Consider the following 21324-nt stretch of genomic DNA (forward strand, 5'->3'; position numbering starts at 1 on the left):
AGAGTGCTGGGGGTAATGCCTAACCATCAGGATTTTCAGGAAACTCTGCCTGGGCAGCATGACTTTAGCATTTGAAAACCAGCAGTGATTTGCACCAGTGTGATGTCATGCGACCAGTGGGGGAGGTTACACCATAGGCAGAAGCTAAGACGTAAAGCCCTTTAATTATGTTAAGAGACATTTAAATTTATGGAAATCAGGTTTACACCCGATCACATCACCGGCAGAGGGAAAGTCTCAAACTGAAATCACGCCAGCACAAATGCTGTTTTTGGCCGCTCGTGAGATTTAGTGACCATAATATGATTTGCGCCCGCATTGAGCAGGGCCACTAGATCACGTCTATGCTGTACAGTTCCATAAAATACGATGTTCTGTGTTCTCTATTTTTGTACAGATCTTTTATCTTCTTCAAGACTGCCCCAATTCTGTCAACTGATTCTCAAAATTGGAAACTTTCTTAACTACGTATGTACTTTTAGAAATTCATTGGTGGGACATGGGTGTCGCTGGCTGGCCAGTATTTATTGCCCATCCCTAGCTGCCCTTGAAAAGGTGGTGGTGAGCTGCCTTCTTGAATAGCTGCAGTCATGTTCTGTGGGTTGACCCACAATGCCAATAGGGAGGGAATTATAGGATTTTGACCCAGCGACTCCAAAGGAACAGTGATATATTTCCAAGTCAGGATGGTGAGTGGCTTGGAGGGGAACTTGTTCCCAAGTATCTGCTGCCCTTGTCCTTCTGGATGGAAGTTGTCGTGGGTTTGGAAGGTGCAGTCTAAAGAACTTTGGTGAATTGCTGTAGTGCATCTTGTAGATGGTACACATTGCTGCTACTGAGTGTCAGTGGTGGAGGGATTGAATGTTTATAGATGTGGTGCCAATCAAGCGGGCTGCTTTGTCTTGGATGGTGTCAAGCTTCTTGAGTGTTGTCGGAGCTGCACCCACTCAGGCAAGTGGGGAGTATTCCATCACACTTCTGACTTGTGCATTGTGGACAGTGGATAGGCTCTGGGGGGTCAGGAGGTGAGTTACTCACTGCAGTATTCCTAGCCTCTGACCTGCTCTTGTAGTCACTGTGTTTATGTGGTGAGCCCAGTTGAGTTTCTGTATGTATAAAACATGAACATTACATAATTCATTCATTTTTGCAGTGCTTTGAGGTCAAATTTATTAACTGGTCACAAAATAAGCACCAAACATTCCTGCATAAATTGAGCAATGCTATTAAAGTTTGGAGTTTCCAATTCTTCACAAAATAATCAATGAACTCCCCATTTCCAAAATTCCTAATCAATCAGTTTAAAAAAGGCACTGATGCCGAAATTCCCAACCTTCTCACTGCCATACAAGTGTGCAGTGAGTGTGGAGGGAGCAAACAACTTAGGACGGCTTCCCTAAACTTTCCATGGACCCGAACATGAAGTTCATTAAAACTTAATAAAACTTGAAGTAAATATTTGTCCCACATGTGCAGGCACTTTAAATGAATGCATCCCTTTTATTTGGACCTCTTGGCTAGAATTTCTATTTGTCTAATTTGACTTTCCTCCTATTCAAGGACAAAGTTGCATTTGTAGCTAAATGTAATTATTCAAACGAGCTGGAGTTGTAATTTGGGATAATCAGTGTGCCACTCCAGAGGGCTGGCAATGGCACTGATGATAGAACTTGCATCTCATTGTTGCAAAAAAATATACTTTACACAAGAGTGTGTACAAACATAGTGGATTTACCAAAACACGAGAGTAAATACAGAGAGCAAAAAAAAGACTTACATTTATACAGTACCTTTCACAGCCTCAGGAAATCCCAAAATACTTTACAGCCAATTAAGTAATTTTGAACTGTAGCCAATGCTGTACTGTCAGAAACATAAAATAACATTCTTTTTAACTGGTGTAAAGTTATTAAAGGCAGAATACCTTGTCAAGTGAGTTCACCACGTCTTTTTCTGGTATCAGGGGAGCGCCATTGGAAATGCAGATGGGTTCAGAATGAACACGCTGGTTAAACTGAAGGAGACAAAAGCAAATCAGCCACAAGTCACACTGTTACATTATACTGTGCAGGTACAGTAACATTTCATGTTATGAATCAGATATGTGAGATGTTTTGTCATTGAAGTGTTGAGACTTGCATTTCTTACTTGCTTCGTTGTAACAGGAGATTGAAAAATCCTACCCAGACCTTCTACATCTACCTGATGACCTCAAATCAGTATCAAAAGCAGCAAGGTAGGAATTTCAGATTGTCATCTTGCATTGATTATAGATCCTATGGTACATAACCAATAACCACATTCAATGTGCTACAACACATTCAATTCATTCAAGAACAGCTTCTTCCCTGGTCATCAGACTTTTGAATGTTTCTATCTCATATTAAGCTGAACTTTCTCTACGCTCTATCTGTAACTGCAACACTATATTCTGCACCCTATCATTTCCTTCTCCCATATATACTCTATGAACTGTATGCTTTGTCGGTACAGGAAACAATACTTTTCACTGTATCCTGATGCATGTGACAATAATAAATCAAATCGCCAATTCAATTCAACTAGGAGTGACATTTTCTAAAAAAAGAGAAGTATCAGGTCCTGACAGAATACTGGCATATTTCACTCCAGCAGCGGGCAGCACAGTGGTTAGCACTGTTGTCTCACAGCACCAGGGACCTGGGTTCAATTCCGGCCTCAGGTCACTGAATGTGTGGAGTTTGCACATTCTCCCCGTGTCTGCATGGATTTCCTCTGGGTGGATCTCCTCCTGGTCGCCGCACTTGCGGAAGGATATATTGGCCTTTGAGGGAGTGCAGAGAAGGTTCACTAGGCTGATACCGGAGATGAAGGGGTTAGCCTATGAAGAGAGACTAAATAGACTGGGTCTGTACTCATTGGAGTTTAGAAGGCTGAGGGGGATCTTATAGAGACATATAAGATAATGAAAGGGATGGATAGGGTAGAGGTAGAGAGATTCTTCCCGCTTAGAAAGAATAGCAGGACTAGAGGACATAGCCTCAAGATAAGGGGGGAGCAGTTTAGATCGGAGTTGAGGAGGAACTTCTTTCACTCAAAAGGTGGTGAATCTCTGGAATTCTCTGCCCGTTGAAGTGGTGGAGGTTACCTCGCTAAATATATTTAAGTCACGGGTAGATAGGTTTCTGATAGACAAAGGAATTAAGGGTTATGGGGAGAAAGCGGGAAAATGGAACTGAGCCACTTCAGATCAGTCATGATCTTATTGAATGGCAGGGCAGGCTCGAAGGGCTAGATGGCCAACTCCTGCTCCTATTTCTTATGTTCTTATGCTCAGGTTTCCTCTCACAGTCCAAAGATGTGCGGGTTAGGTGGATTGGCCATGCTAAATTGACCCTAGTGTCAGGGGATTAACAGGGTAAATAGGTGAGGTTTAGGGGGTAGGGACTAGGAGGGATTGTGGTCAGTGCAGATTCAATGGACCGAATGGCCTGCTTCTGCACTGGAGGGTTCTATGATTCAAAAGAGGCAATTTTCCAGCCCCATTTGCGGCAGACCTAAGTCCCTTTATGGCGACTAACTATTGCGAGGGCAGGGGGTACTGCCAAGGGATCAGCAGGCAATGCCTGGCCTTGGTTCTCAACCTCTGGAGCCTCCAGTCACTTCTGCAGTACGTAAAGCCATTTACTTATATTTAAATTGAGCCAAGTCCACGCAAATCAGGTTCACGCCCTTTCTCAGCATAAACCTGCTTCCGTTGCCGGTGGGGGTACGGAGAAGACCTCAAACTGAAATCTTGCCATCGTTAATCCTCTTATGATCTCTCACGAGATTTAGAAGCCATAACAGGATTTACACCCACAGTGAATGGATTGCTAAATCTAGCCCAGCTTTTGCTTGAACTGCACAGTGGGATTATGAATTCAAGATCCAACTACAAGAGTCATGTTCAACTCCCCCTCCCTCCATATTCGACTCTTCATCTGCTTCAATGTCCAAACCGTCCACTCTCACATCCCATTCACTTACCTTAGAAACATCACACGAACAATCAGTCTCCAGGACTTGTGTAAAAGTAGCTCAGAGTAAATTTTTGTCCCTCTCTTTGAGGAAATGCTGGATTCCATTCAGGGCTGCTAATAATATTAAATAATTGACCAGGGAATAATCATGGGTGTAGATGGGCGGCATGGTGGCATAGTGATTAGCACTGATGCCTCACACAACTTCAAGGACCTGGATTTGATTCTCAGCTTGGATGACTGTCTGTGTGGAGTTTGCACATTCTCCCTGTGTCTGCATGGGTTTCCTCCGGGTGCTCCGGTTTCCTTCCACAGTCCAAAGATGTGTGGGTTAGGTTGATTGGCCATGCTAAATTTCTCCTTAGTGTGCTGGGACACTTAGGTTAGAGGGAGTAACAGGGTAAATATGTGGGGTTACAGGGATAGGACCTGGGTGGGATTGTAGTCGGTGCAGACTCGATGGGCCGAATGGCCTCCTTCTGCACTGTGAAGTTTCTATGATATCTGTGAACTATTATCTCTTGGCACAAAGCATTGCAAATTGCTGCAATTGACCACATCTTAAACATGACACAGATCTTTAAGGATTATAGTAGTATTTCTGTACCATACTAAAAATAATACAGGATTAAACCTGTATTTTGAAACTTATAACTGGAAACTTGTGCAATGTGTTTATTGATTGCCAAGAGTAGAATCTTAATTGTGATGTTCCATTCCTGAGAGGAACAGGAAGTGGTTGCCAATTCCAGTCTCTTGCATTTTAGTGGTTCCCATAGGGTGACACAGTGGCACAGTGGTTAGCACTGCTGCCTCACAGCACCAGCGACCCGGGTTCAATTCCAGCCTCAGGTGATTATCTGTCTGGAGTTTGTGTATTCTCCCCATGTCTGCATGGCTTTCCTCCGGGTGCTCTGGTTTCCTCCCACAGTCCAAAGATGTGCGGGTTAGGTGGATTGGCCATGCTAAATTGCCCCTTAGTGTCAGGGGGATTAGAAGGGTAAGTACATGGAGTTACGGGGATAGGGCTTGGGTGGGATTGTGGTCAGTGCAGACTCAATGGGCCAAATGGCCTCCTTCTGCACTGTGGGGATTCTATGATATTAAATTTAATTCAAAAACAAAGTACCGGTAGTGGGCCCAGTGGAACGTGTGGTGGGAAAGGTTTATCAGTGGTGAAACCCATTGTTAATTGGCAATGCAGCAGGGACAGGCAGGCTATTAGTGAACTGCCTGGACAAACTGGGAAGCTATTCATCATGACCAGAACTTCCCTGCCCTGAAGCATCAGTGCTAATCACTATGCCACCATGCCGCCCATCTACACCCATGATTATCCCCTGGTCAATTATTTAACATTATTAGCAGCCCTGAATGGAATCCAGGCATTTCCACAAAGAGAGGGACGAAAACTTACCCTGAGCTACTTTTACACATCTCCTGGAGACTTCCTGAACCTTATTGAGAGCACAAAGCTGGCAAGGGAATTCTTCAAATTGAAATTTCACTTGTAAGTATTTCGTATTACATTGGTTTCACTTTATTCACATGTGCATCATCGTCCTTTGGTGAGGTTCACTAAATATACAGATATGTCTCATGGCTCCCAGGATTTGACAGCTACGTGGGAGGGACATTTCTTTATTATGGGAGAAACATGATGGCCGGAATTTTACCCCCCCGCCCACCACAGGAATCGGAGCAGGCGAGCGACGGACAATTGAAATGTCCGTTGACCTTGGGCAGGACTTTACGGTTTCGGAACAAGTAAGGGCGTAAAGTCCCACCCGTTGTGTTTCTTTCCCACTCTTTATTGAATGTCCATGTTAGTGTCCAGTGTGGTATTGATCACTCTGTGGGACATGGCTGAACCTGCTGGCCTTCCCTCCTTTGCATCGTAAAGAACACTGTCCACGATCACTCAGAGGGGATAACTGAAATGTTGTAATTGAATCCAAAGTCTTGTAAGAACTCTACCAGCCAACACCCTGCGATGGATCCCCACATAAACGGTCCTGACATCACCCTTTCGGCCATTCATTTTCTAACTTTGACTGCCTGTTCTCACCACCCCGCCCCCTCCCACCCCCACCCCCACTCCCACTCCCACTGCCCACCCCCCAACCACATACAGGATGCCAGGTTCTTCAGATTCTTTTTTTTCTTGAGTTTATTTATTAGTGTCAGAAATAGGCTTACTGCAATAAAGTTACTGTGAAAATTCTCCAGTTGCCACACTCTGCACCTGTTCGGATACACTGAGGGAGAATTTAGCATGGCCAATGTACCTAACCATAACGCCTTTGCACTGTAGGGTGAAACCGGAGCACCCGGAGGAAACCCAGACAGACAGGGGGAGAACATGCAAACTTCACACAGACAACATTATTTCTAACTGTTTGATTAATAGAAACAATATGATCATTTATGAGGCATGTGTCTGCCAGAAATATTTTTGCCACACAGCAACATTTCTAAGACACCTTTAATGTCCAAAACATTCCAAGAAACTTTACCACGTGGCAGGGAAAACAGAACACTGAGCCCCAGGGGATAATTTAGGGGAAACAATTGATTTATGGGATTTGAGGAGATTTTTAAAAGGAGGAAACAAAGGGAGGGAGCTAAAGAGTTTCAGGAAAGTCATTGCAGGCAGCAGGGCTGATTCTAGTCGGAAAAGCAATTGTTCAAGGGGTCAGTAACCCTTGAAGAGTTTGCAGACATGTGGTGGAGTGAAAGCATGTGATGATTTGAATTGGCAGGAGTTGTGCCCGGGTCCCTGGCTCTGTGAGGGAGCCACCGTGCTGCGCCTGCTGTCCTCTGTGCCCCGTCCCCACTCAGTGTCACCCTCCACGGATCTTTCTTCCATTCTTCCACACCCCCAACACCCTTCCAAACCTCACTCCACACTATTGACGCACCCTTGTCAGTCCTAAGTCTGCATGCAAGCTGCCATTCTCTTGCTCCTTCCACCGACCCCAGACACGACTGCTCAAAGCTAACAGCAGAATGTCACCTTTAAACAAACGGGAAGCAGGTGCCACAGGTTATTCATGCACTGCTGAGTTTGTCATGAAGGTAGGAAGATAATTACAACACTGTTTCAATGTGGTGGCACAGTGGCATAATGGCAGCACAGTGTGCAGGTCCACAGTTCCCTAAAACTGGCAACTTAGGTGGCCAACATGATCAAAAAAGGCATATGGCATTGAGTACAAGAGTTGGGAAGTCATTTTGTTGCTATATAAAATATTGGTTAGGCCGTATTTGGAGTATTGCATGCAGTTTTGGTCACTGCACTACCAGAAGGACATGGAAGATTTGGAGACAGTGCAAAGAAGGTTCTCCAGGATGTCTCCTGTCTCAAGGATGTTGGCTATGAGTAAAGGTTGAATAAGCTAGGATTGCTTTCACTGGAAAGACGGAGGCTGAGGGGAGACCTGATAGAGGTCCACAAAATTATGAGAGTCACAGATAGGGTGGATAGTCAGAGGCTTTTTCCAAGTATGGAAGTGTCAATCGGAAGGGGGCACTGGATCAAAGTGAGAGGGGGAAAGTTTAAGGGAGATGTGCAGGGGAAGTTTTTCATGCAGAGAGTTGTGGGTGTCTGGAACGCAGTGCCAGAGGAGGTGGTGGAAGCAGGCACATTGGCAAAATTTAAGAGGCATCTGGATGGGCACGTGAATAGGGAGGGAATAGAGGAATACAGTCCGAGTAAGGGCAGAAGGTTTTTTTCAGTTTAGTTAAGTTTTTAGTTTATGATCATGATCGGCACAGGTTTGGAGGCCGGAGGCTCTGTTCCTGTGCTATATTTCTGTTTGTTCTTTGTTCTTTAAATTTGAACCTGCCAATAAGAAAGCAAAATTTCAACTCCTGCCTAATTAAGTCACACTGCCAGGCACATGCCCCACTCTTGCAGGCCCCATAAAATCCTCCCTGCCCTCACCCCCATAGTGTGAAAAAGATGTGGCTTACACAGCACGGAGAGATCTTTATAACGTCTGACTGATTTCTCTGCAGTATTAAACTTGACTCAATCCATTCTGAGGTAAGTAGCCTTTCCCAGCGCTTGAGGAGGATTAGTGACGACATCGAGTCAAAGATCGAAGAACAGGACAGCAAAGGAACAGACTCTTCGGCCCACCAAGCCTGCGCTGAGTCTCCTGCAGATGATGTAAAATCACAATTCACAACTCCAATTCAGGTAAGTGGTATCCAGCATTAAGTGATCTCTCTCAAGATTGCATTTGTAATATTCTGCTAATAACAATAATTAATTGGCAGAAAGGTCTTGCTATGTCTGAGAAGCTCAAAGATCTTCTGAAGGCTACAGAGTTCAAAGAAAAACAGGTGGCTGAATATTTCTGTGAAAATCAAAGTAAATTTGTGCTGGATGAATTTTTCATCATAATCAGAACATTCAGAGGACTCTTCATTCAAGCACTAAAGGTAATGAATAAGCAAAATTGTAGTACAATCTAAATTGTCACAAAAAGTGGCTAACTGGCTTGCATTCATGCTTTGCCACAATGAAGTAATTCTTTACAATTCTGAATAAAGGACAATAATGAAAGGAAAGAAAATACAGCAAAAGTGAAGAGAAGAAAAGAGCAACTCGCTAAGCAAGAAGCAACCAGGAAGAATGTACCAAATGAATACACCAGTAAGTGTACAGACAGTCGTACCAGCTTAGTGTGAACAAGTTTATTCATTAAAGATAAAGGTATAGCCATGTTTTATTCTAAAAACAAACTTTGCCAAAACTTTAGGCCCCAAAAAGATGCAGACTTTTAGAAATGTTTAATATTGGGCAACATGGTGGCACAGTCGTTAGCACTGCTGCCTCACAGCACCAGGGACCTATTCTCAGCTTGGGCCACCACCCATGTGGAGTTTGCACGTTCTCCCCGTGTCTGCGTGGGTTTCCTCTAGGTGCTCCGGTTTCCTCCCACAATCCAAAGATGTGCAGGGTTGGACGGGTTGGCTTAGTGTCGGGCGACTAGCAGGGTAAATGTGTGGAGTTACAGGGAAAGGGCCTGGGTGGGATCGTTGTTGGTGCAGACTCGATGGGCTGAATGTCATCCTTCTACGCTGTAGGGATTCTATGATTGCTTTATTAGGATGTCTAAATAAGGAAAGAAAAAATATGTGCCCAATTCTGGGAGTACAGGTCATGGCCCAAAGCTTTGTGAGTTTTAACATTTTCCTGCGAGAGTATGTTCCTGTTTTACTGACAGACTGCAATATCTGTTGACATGAATATCCATTTGGCCTTCAAAGGTGGAAGGAAGCAGACAGCTGTTGGCCATGACGGTTGGTTCAGGAATGCAGAGACTGTTCAGATAAAATGGTCCTCAATGGGTTGGGAGGAGGGATGGGGGGGCGGGAGAGGAGGGGTTGGGGAGGTGGGCAGCCATATGAAGTGTCAATCCCAAACCAACCAGCTTTAAATTATACTGCCTCACAACAATGACACTCTCGGGCCAGCCTTATCCAGCAGAGACTGGGACTTCTAATCCTCAGTGTGAGGAAGCTTCCCCCCCGCCTTAAGAACTGCCATGCCAGCCAATCAGAGGATCTCTATGAATGGTATACTTTGTCTATATAGCACACAAGAAACAATACTTTTCACTCGATACTAATACACATGACAATAATAAATCAAACCAAATCAGATTGGCCAGCTCCTCTTGCAGTTCCAACTGCAACAGAGGTCAGTAGGGGGAATTCCAGGACAGCAAGGAGTCCCTATGGGAGATCATAGAATCATGGAATCCCTACAGGGCAGGGCAGAAGGAGGTCATTTGGCCCATCAAGTCTGTACTGACCCCACAAACCCACCCAGGCCCCATTCCTGTACCTTCATATTTAACCTAGCAAGTCCCCCTGACACTACAGAGCAGTTTAGCATGGCCAATCAACCTATCTGCAGTGTGGGAAGAAATCAGAGCACCAGGTGGAAACCCACGCAGTCACGGGGAGAATGTACAAACTCCACACAGACAGTGACCTGAGGCCAGAATTGAACCCGGTTTCTTGGTACTGTGAGGCAGCAGTGCTAACCGCTCTGCCGCCGCGCCACTCCTGATGATCATGGAAACCAGACCCAAAGAATTCCTGGGCTTTTAGGATAAGAGGGTTCAAGCACCCTATAGAAGGGGGTGAGGGGTGTAGGAGGTCTTTGGAGGTAGAGGGGCACTTCCTTCCCACCATTTCAAGTATGAATGGAAAAGCAGCCTTCTCACTCTCCCCCACCTTCCACTGTCCAGTGTATGGGGTAATGGGAGACTGGTGAGAGTCATACATATAGGCATTAACCAACCACTTAAGGGCCTCAATAGGTCTAAGCATGGATAGGTGCTTTACCTACCCTGTATTATGAGGATCAAATCAGGAATGGACTAGCCACCCCGACATATTTGAAGTGCCACGCCACTGCCCCCCACCCCTCCACCACCACCAAACTCCCACCGTGCCCCCCCCAACACACAAACACACCCAGTGGGAAGGTAGGGATGTAAGACCCAACCCTATATTATATAGAGCCACCAAATTTGTATAAGCAGATAAATTGTTATGTGAGGACTTGAACCATGAGATCTCCAACTGACTGATAGATCTGAAAGAAACATAGTTTCACAGCCAAACGTGCTGGAGGTAGCCCTTGACCCGAAACAAACAACATTTCACTTCTGCCACGTCAAAGTATTACAGCCACTTCCATTCTTTCAAACAGAAAACTTCCACCAGTGTAATATTTCATGGCAGTAATCCTGTCACAGTAGTTTGACCACTGCTTGTCGAAAAACATAAACATTTATATTAATATTTTTTCAGGCTAATGTGATTAAATTTTGGATGGCATTTCTTGACTTATTCTTGCTTTTTACAACATTTAAGCTGGAAGCCTAAAACAAAGATGACACAAAGCCTGAAATTAAGGATATGAGTTTATGTTTCGTATGTAATAATTTGCACCGTTTTTGCTTTTTTCAATTCACAAATCAATTGCAGAACGGGAGGCGAACAATATCATTGAGAAAATACTATTTGACATAAAAAAGGGTTTTCACCAGAAAAGGAGCTCTATACCCAGACGCAACGCAGAATTTACTCCAAAGTCTCCTGCGAAGGAAACACCCAAAGATCAAGGAAAACCTGGTAAGGCCAATTCCATTTACTTTTTGTCACACAGAAACTGTAAAATGCAGCCACATAAAACCTTTTTTAATCTTATATGTATTTTACTGGTTTCCCAGATAAATTCCCCTTTTTATGTTGGATAATATGCCAGAATGTACATGTGCATGCCTAGAAAAATATAACATTCTTGCTTGTTATTTCTCATTCCCCTAGTAATATTATCAAGTTCAGGAAATTGCTAGCTGGGTGTTTCTGCAGGGAAATTCCCTCCCTGTAGCTCTCAGTTACATTGGGTTGAATTTAATGGCCGTAGTATTGGTTCCATCCAACAGTCGCTCAGCGGATGGCAACCAGCGTGAGCATTGGAGATTATACCCCAGTCCGACACTTACCTGTCTGCCAACGGAGTTCCCAGGCCTTTGGAGGTGAAGATTCCACTTACAAGAGTTGCTGTCCAATCAAGAAGTCCCTGGTTCTGCAGTACCAACAGGCAGTGCCACCCAGGGGCTATGGCCACTGCTGGGACAGTGGGCCTAGGCGAAATAATTCCCCCTAGGCCAGTGCCCCTTCACCAAACTTGGAGTTATTTACAAAGTCAGCAACAACTCTTACCGAGTATAAACCCGAAGTGCCAATAACCCTGATACTCCACACTATACACACAGGGGCAGGGTCCCCTGAATGGACTAGCGTTATTGGCTTAATCAGGAAGTTCATATTCTAAGAAATCTACCTCATGGGCCTCGTCTAAATCATTACATTAGGATGAGGAGTGGTATTGGGAGGCCAGAAGGAGAGTTATGTGGGACAACTTTGCCAGAACTGGTCAGACAGGCCCCTATGGCGGGCTGGGGAGAATGCCCTATATAGGGTGGAGGGTACATGAACAGGGCAACATCTCTGAGCCAGCAGGCAGTTTGCTAAGTAGAATACTAGCGGCAGTGGGATGAAGCCTGTAAGCATTACAGGCTCTCCACCTGCATCTTTCCATCTGATTAAGCAGCAGTTCCACCTCGCCTCCCAGCCCACTCCTAGTGAACAGTACTAAATTCCTCCCGATGTGTTCAGACTCCCCTGTAGTTTACTGACATGTGACCGGCTTCCCTGATCCATGGGATTTGTTAGGATAAAACACTGCCCATAATTTCTCAGGCCGCTGTTTCTTCCTTGTTCAGAGTGATTGGATGTATCCTGCTGGGCTCTCATCCTTTCTTTGCCTTCAAATGAACTCCATTCCTAAAATGTTATTTCTTTCCAACGATACACCAATCATTTCAGGATTCACATTCTTTTTGATTCTCTTCTCTTTAGGAAAGCCCACTGTAAAATAAACATGTTCCCAATTTTTAATCATCATCTAAAAATTGACAGTTCTCTTTTCTAACTTACTTTGATTTTAATAATTTTTCAATGATATACATGTGAAGTACCTGACTGATTCCTTTGATGTGCTTTGAAACTTGCTCTTAGATTTCTCTAACCCTGTTTACTGGTTATGGACACAACACCCTCTCACTAACGCCAAGTCTGAGAGCACCATCATACAAGCATCTCCATACACGTGGTTAATGAAACAGTATCTATTTTCTTATGCTTTTCTCTCGAATAAAGGCCCAAAAAACACATGCAGTGCAGTATAATGGCTACTGAACCTTTGCTCCCATTCGCTTCTGAACAGCAGTGAGCTCAAACTTATTCGATATTTTCAAATTATGATATCAGACTTTGCCAGAGGAAAGTGCAACAATGAAACTTCTATGCAAATTCATACTTGATGCACAGATTCTCTCACATAACATTGGATGCAGTTCAGGGTCAAAATGTGGGCCTACTACTTCCTAAGCTATTGTAATACTGCTGTCTCAATTATAGAACAGATTGGTATCACTATGAAAAGTATTTGACTAAGAAATTTGAAAGTGAACATTTCGCGGCATTCGGTGGTAAGGCCCAATCCACTTCTTGATGTTGCAGTGGTGGGAAAACAGAAAAGGTTCTTTATAAAAATTCTTTCATGGGATGTTGGGCATCGCTGGCCGGACCAGTATTTTTATTTGGTGGTGCACCTCCTATATGTGGGTGTAGATACAGCCTCAATGCTGTTTAGGAGGGAGTAAAGGATTTTGACCCAGCAACAGTGTAGGAACAGCGACATAGCTCCAATTCAGGATTGTGATGGCTTGGAGAGAACTTCCTGGTGGCGTTGTTACCATGCATCTGCTCCCTTGTCCTTCTGGGTGGCAAGGGTCACGGGTTTGGAAAGTGCTGCGAAGGAACCTTGGTGAGTTGCTGTCATGCATCTTGTAAACACTGCTGCCATTGTGTATCAATGGTGGAGGTTGGAGGTGGTAGATGGGGTGCCATTCAAGTGGGCTGCTTTGTCCTGGATGGTGTTGAGCTTCTTGAGTGTTGATGGAGCCACATTCATCCAGGCACATGGAGAGTAATCCATCGCACCTCTGACTTGTGCCTTATACATGGTGGACAGGCTTTGGAGAGTCAGGAAGTGAGTTAGTCTTCATAGAATATCCAGCCTCTGACCTTCTTTTGCAGCCACAGTATTTATATGGCTGATCCAGTCCCATTTCTGATCAATGCCAACCCCCAGGATGTTGATAATAGCCTTGATGTCAAGGGCAGACATTCTCACCCTAGCTTTTGAGTTCAGCTCTTTTGTCCATATTTGAACTAAAGCTGCAGTGAGAACAGGGGCTGAATGGCCCTGGCGGAACCCAAACTGAGCATCAATGAGTAGGTTATTGCTGAGTACATGCCACTTAATAATGCCGTTAATTACCTCTTCCATCACTTTGCTGATGATTGAGAATAGACTGATCGTAGTAATTCATCAGGTTGGACTTGTCCTGCTTTTTGTGGACGAGGACACACCTCGACAATTCTCCACATTGCCTGGTAGATGCTGTTGTTGTAGCTGTACTGGAAGTGCTTGGCCAAGGGCCCAACAAGTTCAGGAGAACCAGTCTTCAATACCGTTGCTGAAATGCTGACATAGTCCATAACATTTGCAGTATCCAATGTCTTCAGCTGTTTCTTGATTCTGTGGAGTGGTTGAAGATTGGTATCTGAGGACCTAAGGAGGAGGCCAAGATGGATCATCCACTCGACACTTTGGGATGAAGATTGTTACAAATGCTCAGCCTTGTCCTTTGATCTGCTAGCCTCAATCATTCTTGAGAATGAGGATACTTGTGGAGCCTCCTCCTTCAGTGAATTATTTACTTGTCCAACACCATTTATGACGGGATGTGGCAGGACTGCAGAGCTCATATCTGATCCACTGGTTGTGGAATTGCTTAGCTCTGTCTACCACAAGCTGCATTTACTATTTGAAAGTAGTCCTGTGCTGCATCTTCATCAGGATAAAGCTTCATTTTTAAGTATGCCTGGTGCTCCTCCTGACATTCCCTCTTGCACACCTCATTGAACCCAGATTGATCCCCTGGTTTGATAGTAAGGGTAGTGTGGGGGATATGCCAGACCATGAGTTTACAATTCTGCTTCTGCCAATGGCACACGGCAACTTACAGATGCCCAATATTGAGTTACTAGATCTGTTCAAAATCTAACATACTTAACATGATGGTAGTGCCATAAAACAAGATGGAGGATAGATCGGTGAGAACAAGGTCAAGTAGTTTTTCCATCTTGTTGGTTCCCTCGCCACCCGACACAGGCCCAGTCGAGCAGCTACCAGGTGCATTTTTATGACAATTGACTATGGTTTCATGGTCACTATTACTTTATAATTCCAGATTTATTTAAATTCCGCCAGCTGCCATGATGGGCATCAAATTTGTGCCCCCAGAGCCTGGGCCTCTGGATTACCAATCTGATGACATTACCACTGCGTTCCCATCTCCCCTTAATGTTCCAGCATGGAAAAATGACATAATGTCATGTCAGATCTGCACGTGGTACTTTGTACTCTAGCATGTATCAATACTATAATTTTATTACTTCACAGAATCTAATATTAATCACGAGGAGAACAATTGGATCATCAGATATTCAGAATTCACAAAGGCTTACCGACTTCTATTTCTACAATTTATTGCATGATCCATTTTCCTGCAAATACCCCAGGATGCTTGAAAAATTATTCTAAACAATTTTATTTCGTATTTCTGATATGTAACCATTTCTGTCATTTCCAAACAGATGACTGCTCTGGAACTGTGAGAAATTAGTATCAAAAAGTGCTCCATATTGCAAGGTGAGTGCTGAAACAGTCAACTCCTCTTAATTTTTCTCCTAATTCAACGTATCTTCAAATTAGAAAGACAAATGGAATTTAAACCTTTATTGCAAGGACGTATAAAAGTATGGAAGTCTTGCTACAGCAGGACTCAGGGATGACAGAGATCATACCTGGAGTACTGTTTTGGCCTCCTCACTTCAGGCAGGATAATGGGGCACAGTGGGTCCACCCTTCGTGGACCCCCCCTCATAACCCCTCACTCAGGCCTCACCCCCCTACTCAGGACTCAGCTTCTTGGCACTGCCCTGGCACACAGATAGTGCCCACCTAGCAATGCCCAACTGTCACCACCAGTTTACCAGTGGCACGGTAGCACAGTGGTTAGCACTGCTGCCTCATAGCGCCAGGGACCCACGTTCGATTCCTGACGTGGGTCATTCTCTGTGTGGTTTTTGCACATTCTCCCTGTGAATGGGTTCCTCCAGGTGCTCTGGTTTCCTCCCACTTCAAAGAGGTGCAAGTTAGGTTGATTGGCCATGCTAAATTGCCCCTTAGTGTCAGGGGGTAAGTGGGGTAAGTAAGTAGAGTTATGGGGATAGGGCCTGGGTGGGACATTGGTCAGTGCAAATTTGAAAGGTCGAATGGCCTCGTTCTGCACTGTAGGCAGTTCAGAGCTGGTTCACAATATTGATTCTGAGCTGAGGATGTTTAATGAGGACAGGTTGAGTAGGTTGGGTCTACACTAATTGGAGTTTAAAAGAAGAAAAAGTGGGGCAGAATTTTCCCACTGTCCTAATGGTGAGAAAACTGAAGCAGTCCATACCAATCTGTCCAGCACAGACCGCATCACAATTGTCCCACACTTAGTCACTTTTTGAGCGAGTGGCGTCAGTTCTGGGAGGGACAGGGCCTAAGTACACTGCTGAGCCCAGCTCCAAAGTGATCAAGGAACTGTTCTGAAAGGACACTGTGAGTGCAGTGGACCACCCCTACCCTCCCCAAGGGACATCAAGACTCCCCCGATCAGCAGCATATTCTCCCCCCCTCCACTCCACCCCCCCCCACCCACCAACTACACGATCACCAGCATCAGAACATTTGGGCTCCTAATGGATTCCCCTTCATGACCCCTGACATGCCCCACCACTTTAAGCCCCACCCCTCTTTGCCCCCTCCCTTCACAACCCTCCCCATCATAGCCCCCCCTTCGTAACCCACCCTTCGTGGACCCCCATCATAACCCCCCACACAGGCTCACCACCCTCCCCCCCCAACTCAGGACTCAGCTTCTTGGCACTGCCCTGGCACACTGACAGTGCCCATCTAGCAATGCCCAATTGTCACTACCAGTTTACCAGGTGGGCAATGCTCAGCCATGTCCCTGGAGGTTTCAATAACCACAGAGTCCCCACCAGCGTGCCCATTATGCTTTGTCTTCATTAGTGGGTTGGAACATCCTGGGATCTGGGAAAATTTGGCGCCAAACAGGCTATTTAAATGCTACTTTAAATATGTTAATTGGTCTCACGCTTTCTGTGGCTGAGACCTGATTTGCATCAGTGGAAAGGGGCCGAAATGATTGCGAACCATTGGGCACAAATCCTGTTTTTAGGCCGGCGTTCAATTTTCCAGGATTGGTGTGATCTCTGCCAGGCTCCACGAGACCAGAAAATCGCCCCCTCTTTTCCGAGAAGGTTTGACAGTGTAGACACTGAAAACTCAAAGTTCTGAAATATCTCATTGCCATTGGCGAGGATGTTTAAATTTACACAGATTGCCTGTGTCCCAATCTCACTTAGCTCTCTGCAATCACAGCCAGGGGAGCTTTTCTACTGAGTCCCTTTTCTTTATACAACAAAATTAATTAATTTCAAAAGAATTGTTTGAAGTTTAACACTCTGTCTGATAAAGTAACTTTTGTTTTATTTTGACAGTTGCTGAAGAAATATGGCGCAAAATGCAAGATGACTCTGCCAAACTAACAAACTTATTATCCACACTCAAATCCATTTATAGAATTTACCATATGTTAACCATAAAGCTTTGCAATGAACGGATTTAGCAATATAACCCTTCAAGTTGTACTAATTCAGGTGTTTTGTAAACCCTGTATAAACATGTACTCAATTTTTTTCAATAGTTTCTAACATAGATCACACAGGGGCTGTCAAGTCCAGATGACTGCATACCTTAAATACAAGACAAGTAATAAAGTGTACATCAATATGTACCAGAATAATATACTAATTGCATATGATCCATAAAATCCCTACAGTGCAGAAGGAGGCCATTCAGCCCATCGGGTCTGCACTGATCACAATCCCCCTATTCCCGTAACCCCACATATTTACCCTACTAATCCCCCTGATACCAGGGTCAATTTAATATGACCAATCAACCTAACTTGCACATCTTTGGTTTGTGCTAACAATTGCAAAACTTATTGCATTGTTTTTTTTAAAAAAACTCCTTTCTGCATATTCCAATTCTTTATTCAAGAACATTACCTCAACATTACTATCTGTTATCTTAATGTTCTCACAGATTTTGGTCCCCAACACAATTGTTTCTTGACAATTTATTTGACCTTGAGAACCTGGCAGCTTCTCAAGAGAGGCTGGGGATTTACAAGCCTTAATACATCAATCTGCTTCAGTCAAGTAGTCTGTAATTTACCTCGAGAGCTTGCCTTCTCTTAAATCATTAGAGTAGCCTGAAGCGAATTCCAAGGTGGTGCGTAGGTGCGTGAATGAAAGGAGTGGTACTGAGAGTAGTAATTGGGATTCAATAGAGTCTAAAGTACATTCTTACTCCTCTAGTCTTCACCTTTTTCATATTTACCTTTGTAGGTATCATAAAACGCTGAATCTGAAGAACAATCCTCTCAATAGCAGCCACTATTCTGGCACAGGTGTGGGTGCTAGAGTATCTTTAAGAAAGATTTTTGTTTAAATCATGATTTTTGCAGTTCTCACAGTTTCAGTGGTTTAACTCACCACTTCAGTGATGTCATTGTTGCCGACTTGACTGGAATTGTCTTTTAATTGCTTCTTAAGTGGCTTAATTGGGGTTGCTTATGTTTACTCTGGGATTAGTTTTACGATCCTGCATTGTTAGGAGAAAATGTGTTTTTGGACAGTTTTTTTTCCCTTTCCAGTGAGTTTAAGGTTGCAGTTCTGAGAGTTCTGAGGCTGCAGTTTAGTTTTTAGTTTTAGCAGGGGCATCAAGCAAGGAAGAAGCTGAAGTCTCTCTCTCTCTCTCTCTCTCTCTCTGTCTCCCTGTTCTATTTGGAAATTCTGCTGGTTATCTCAAGGCAACATTTTGCCTTCTGGAAGGAAAGTGCAAGCTTTGAAAATACTCAATTCCAGTCAAGCGAGATTTTAATCTATGCTGTGTTAAACCTGTGAAAAGGGTTTTGTCTATGACGGGTTTTGCTTTGTTGGAATAGCTTTAATACTCAATTAAGGGTTAATACATTATTGTGGTTGTTTTCTTTTTGTTTTTGCTGTTTGTAATTGATAAAAGATATTGCTAATTTTCTTTCTATATATGTTAACTATATTCTTAAAGAAACTTTGTTTGATAAAAGCTCCCTAGTGGGTTGTTGAATCATTCCTGAAGTGAAACATATCATGCTCACTCTAGCCAAATTCAAAATGCAAAATTTATGATTCGTGTGGTCTCCATAAATTACTTTGGAGTTTCTAACCTGACCTATAACACAGCTGACATTAAACACCCCATCGTCATAACATATTGGATATCCCAAATCTGTTGTTATTCATGCAGAAGATAAGTCAATTATGTAAATTAGTGGCTTCAATTGCCCCATCCCATGATCCAGTTCCCTGCCATCTTTTACACACTGCCCTGCATTGCTGGTATGGCAAGAAAACTTACTCATACAAGAATGGAATTCTTCTGTGACACTTCTAGAGACTAAAAGGAAGTTCTGTTCCTCCAGGCTTCACAAAGTCACCTTTTGTAGATATAATAGAAGCTGTAGTCTGAATACATCCCGCTCTCCAGCAGCCTGCATCCTATCTGTGCACAACCTATTAAAAGTCCTGTTTATGCATGCACTTTCTTTAACAGTCTCATTTACTTCCTATCAGCTCTATTTTTGTCATGCCTCTTCTGACATGCTAATTCCACCATGCCTGTCTGTCATGTTTATTTGCCACAGCTAAATGTTAAACTAAAATTGGAGGGAGAGGGTTCATGAGGTGTAATTTATAAATTAAAAGAGAAAGTCAAGGCCATGGGACCATGAGGGTGTAGTGAGCTCAGCTGTCTAGAATATGATGCAGAATGGCATCAATGGTGTGGGTTCAATTACTGTACCAGCTGTGGCAGGTCATAGAGGCCATTTGACAGTTTTAAAATAAACAATTTTAGTGTGACTTGACAATTTTGTAGTCAATGTACTGAATCACAGTAAACTAACATAGTCAAGACGCCATTTTGAATTAATCCAGGAGACATTTTAAAAACTAACCAGTTACTACATGTGTGGGAACCAGCCAGGAATGATTGTACAAGTACTGGGTCACAATTGTGGGACATTTTTTTACCCAGAGGATGGTGCTGGCCTGGAATGCACTATCTGGGAGGGTGGAGGAGGTGGGATGCCTCACATCCTCTAAAAAGAACCTGGTTGAGTACTTGGCATGCCATAACATTCAAGGCTATGGGCCAAGCGCTGGCAAGTGGGAGTAGGTGGACAGGTCACGGTCTTTCATGCGCCGGTGCAGGCTTCATGGGCCGAAGGGCCTTTTTTGCACTGTAGTTGTCTGTGATTCCATGATTAAGTTGAAGAATAAGTAATTAACTAATAGATGTATTGGTAAACGTTGGACATCTGTAATAGAAAGTCTGTAAAGTTTTCTAATAACATAATTAACACATAATTTTAATTTTAAATGTACTAACTGTAAATTATAAGAAGTCTACATGTTTTAAAATGATGGTTGTCGAGCCATTCTCTAAATTCTGAGTGACCTATGGACGAGAAGGTTATCATCACTTCATGCCTTCGCTTGGTCATCCCAGGAAGCCATGAGAACTCTGTTTAGTTATTGTTAAGCTTTTTCCTTTTACTGTTAACTGAAACTTTGTCATCTATACTTATAACTTGTTACCTCTCTACCTTTTCATCATCAATAAATTTTGAATTTACCATCGTAAGTGTTCGATCTTGCCTGATCATCATGTCTCGAGTGAATCAAATAATTTATCAGGTAATTCACAATCAGGGTTTTCTTGCAAATGAATTGAACCCCGTAAATTATCAGCAACAGATCTGCTTGCTTGCCTTGCCCCATGCGTGATGGGGAGTGGCCTCCCGCAAGCTGTACATAAAACCAATTGTCTCTCTAATGGGGAGAGATGCCTATGGTCCTTGTGGACTAGGGCTAATTACCTTACCTTATTACTTATGGGGCATATGTTACTTTAGGAGCAATTCAGGTAAAGGTAAACAGAGTTTGATAGGAAAAGGCGTGGATGCTAATTGTGCATCAGTGAATCAGGGAAAAAGATGAATAGTTAAAATTAAAGTCACTTTATCTGAATGAACAAAACATTCATAACATGATAGACAAATTAATTGCACAAATAGAAATAAATGGGTTTATTCTGCTCAATGATTTAAACCTGCTCAAAACTCATTCATTGAGACAGATAGAAAATTAGACCCTTGGTCTGCAATGTGACCAAGGCTGGGAATTAAACATATGAAAAGACAAACAAAATGGAAAAGAGGAGGGGGTTGCCCTGATAATAAAGGATGACACAGAACCATAGAGGAAAGGAATAGTTACTGCATAGAAGATCAACTGACTGCTGTGTCCATGCTGGTTCTCTGTAAGAGCTACTCAACTAGTCCCTCTCCCCTGCTATGTAGCTGTGCAATTTCATTTCATATTATCCAATTCCCTTCCAAGAGCCATGATTGAATCT

At 43.5% G+C, this 21324-nt stretch overlaps 1 protein-coding gene and 1 long non-coding RNA gene across 2 annotated transcripts in view; both read left to right on the plus strand.

The window, feature by feature from the left end:
• Nucleotides 1-8226, plus strand: part of LOC145352362 (inverted formin-2-like) — a 36631-nt gene extending 28405 nt beyond the window's left edge. The window contains exons 10-13 of the mRNA XM_080202114.1: nt 398-468; nt 1964-2071; nt 2166-2236; nt 8022-8226. Of these exons, the coding sequence (XP_080058240.1) occupies nt 398-468; nt 1964-2071; nt 2166-2236; nt 8022-8226 (455 nt within the window). The remainder of the gene's footprint in view (nt 1-397; nt 469-1963; nt 2072-2165; nt 2237-8021) is intronic.
• A 2870-nt stretch (nt 8227-11096) lies between these two features.
• On the plus strand, nt 11097-17782 carry LOC145352244 (uncharacterized). Its single transcript, XR_013888519.1, has 3 exons — nt 11097-11162; nt 15324-15378; nt 17298-17782. It is a non-coding gene; the product is annotated as an uncharacterized LOC145352244 (long non-coding RNA).
• The last annotated feature ends 3542 nt before the right edge of the window (nt 17783-21324 follow it).

This window comes from Carcharhinus amblyrhynchos, chromosome 14 (assembly GCF_965287045.1).
Source record: "Carcharhinus amblyrhynchos chromosome 14, sCarAmb.v2.hapA, whole genome shotgun sequence".
Lineage (NCBI taxonomy): Eukaryota > Metazoa > Chordata > Chondrichthyes > Carcharhiniformes > Carcharhinidae > Carcharhinus > Carcharhinus amblyrhynchos.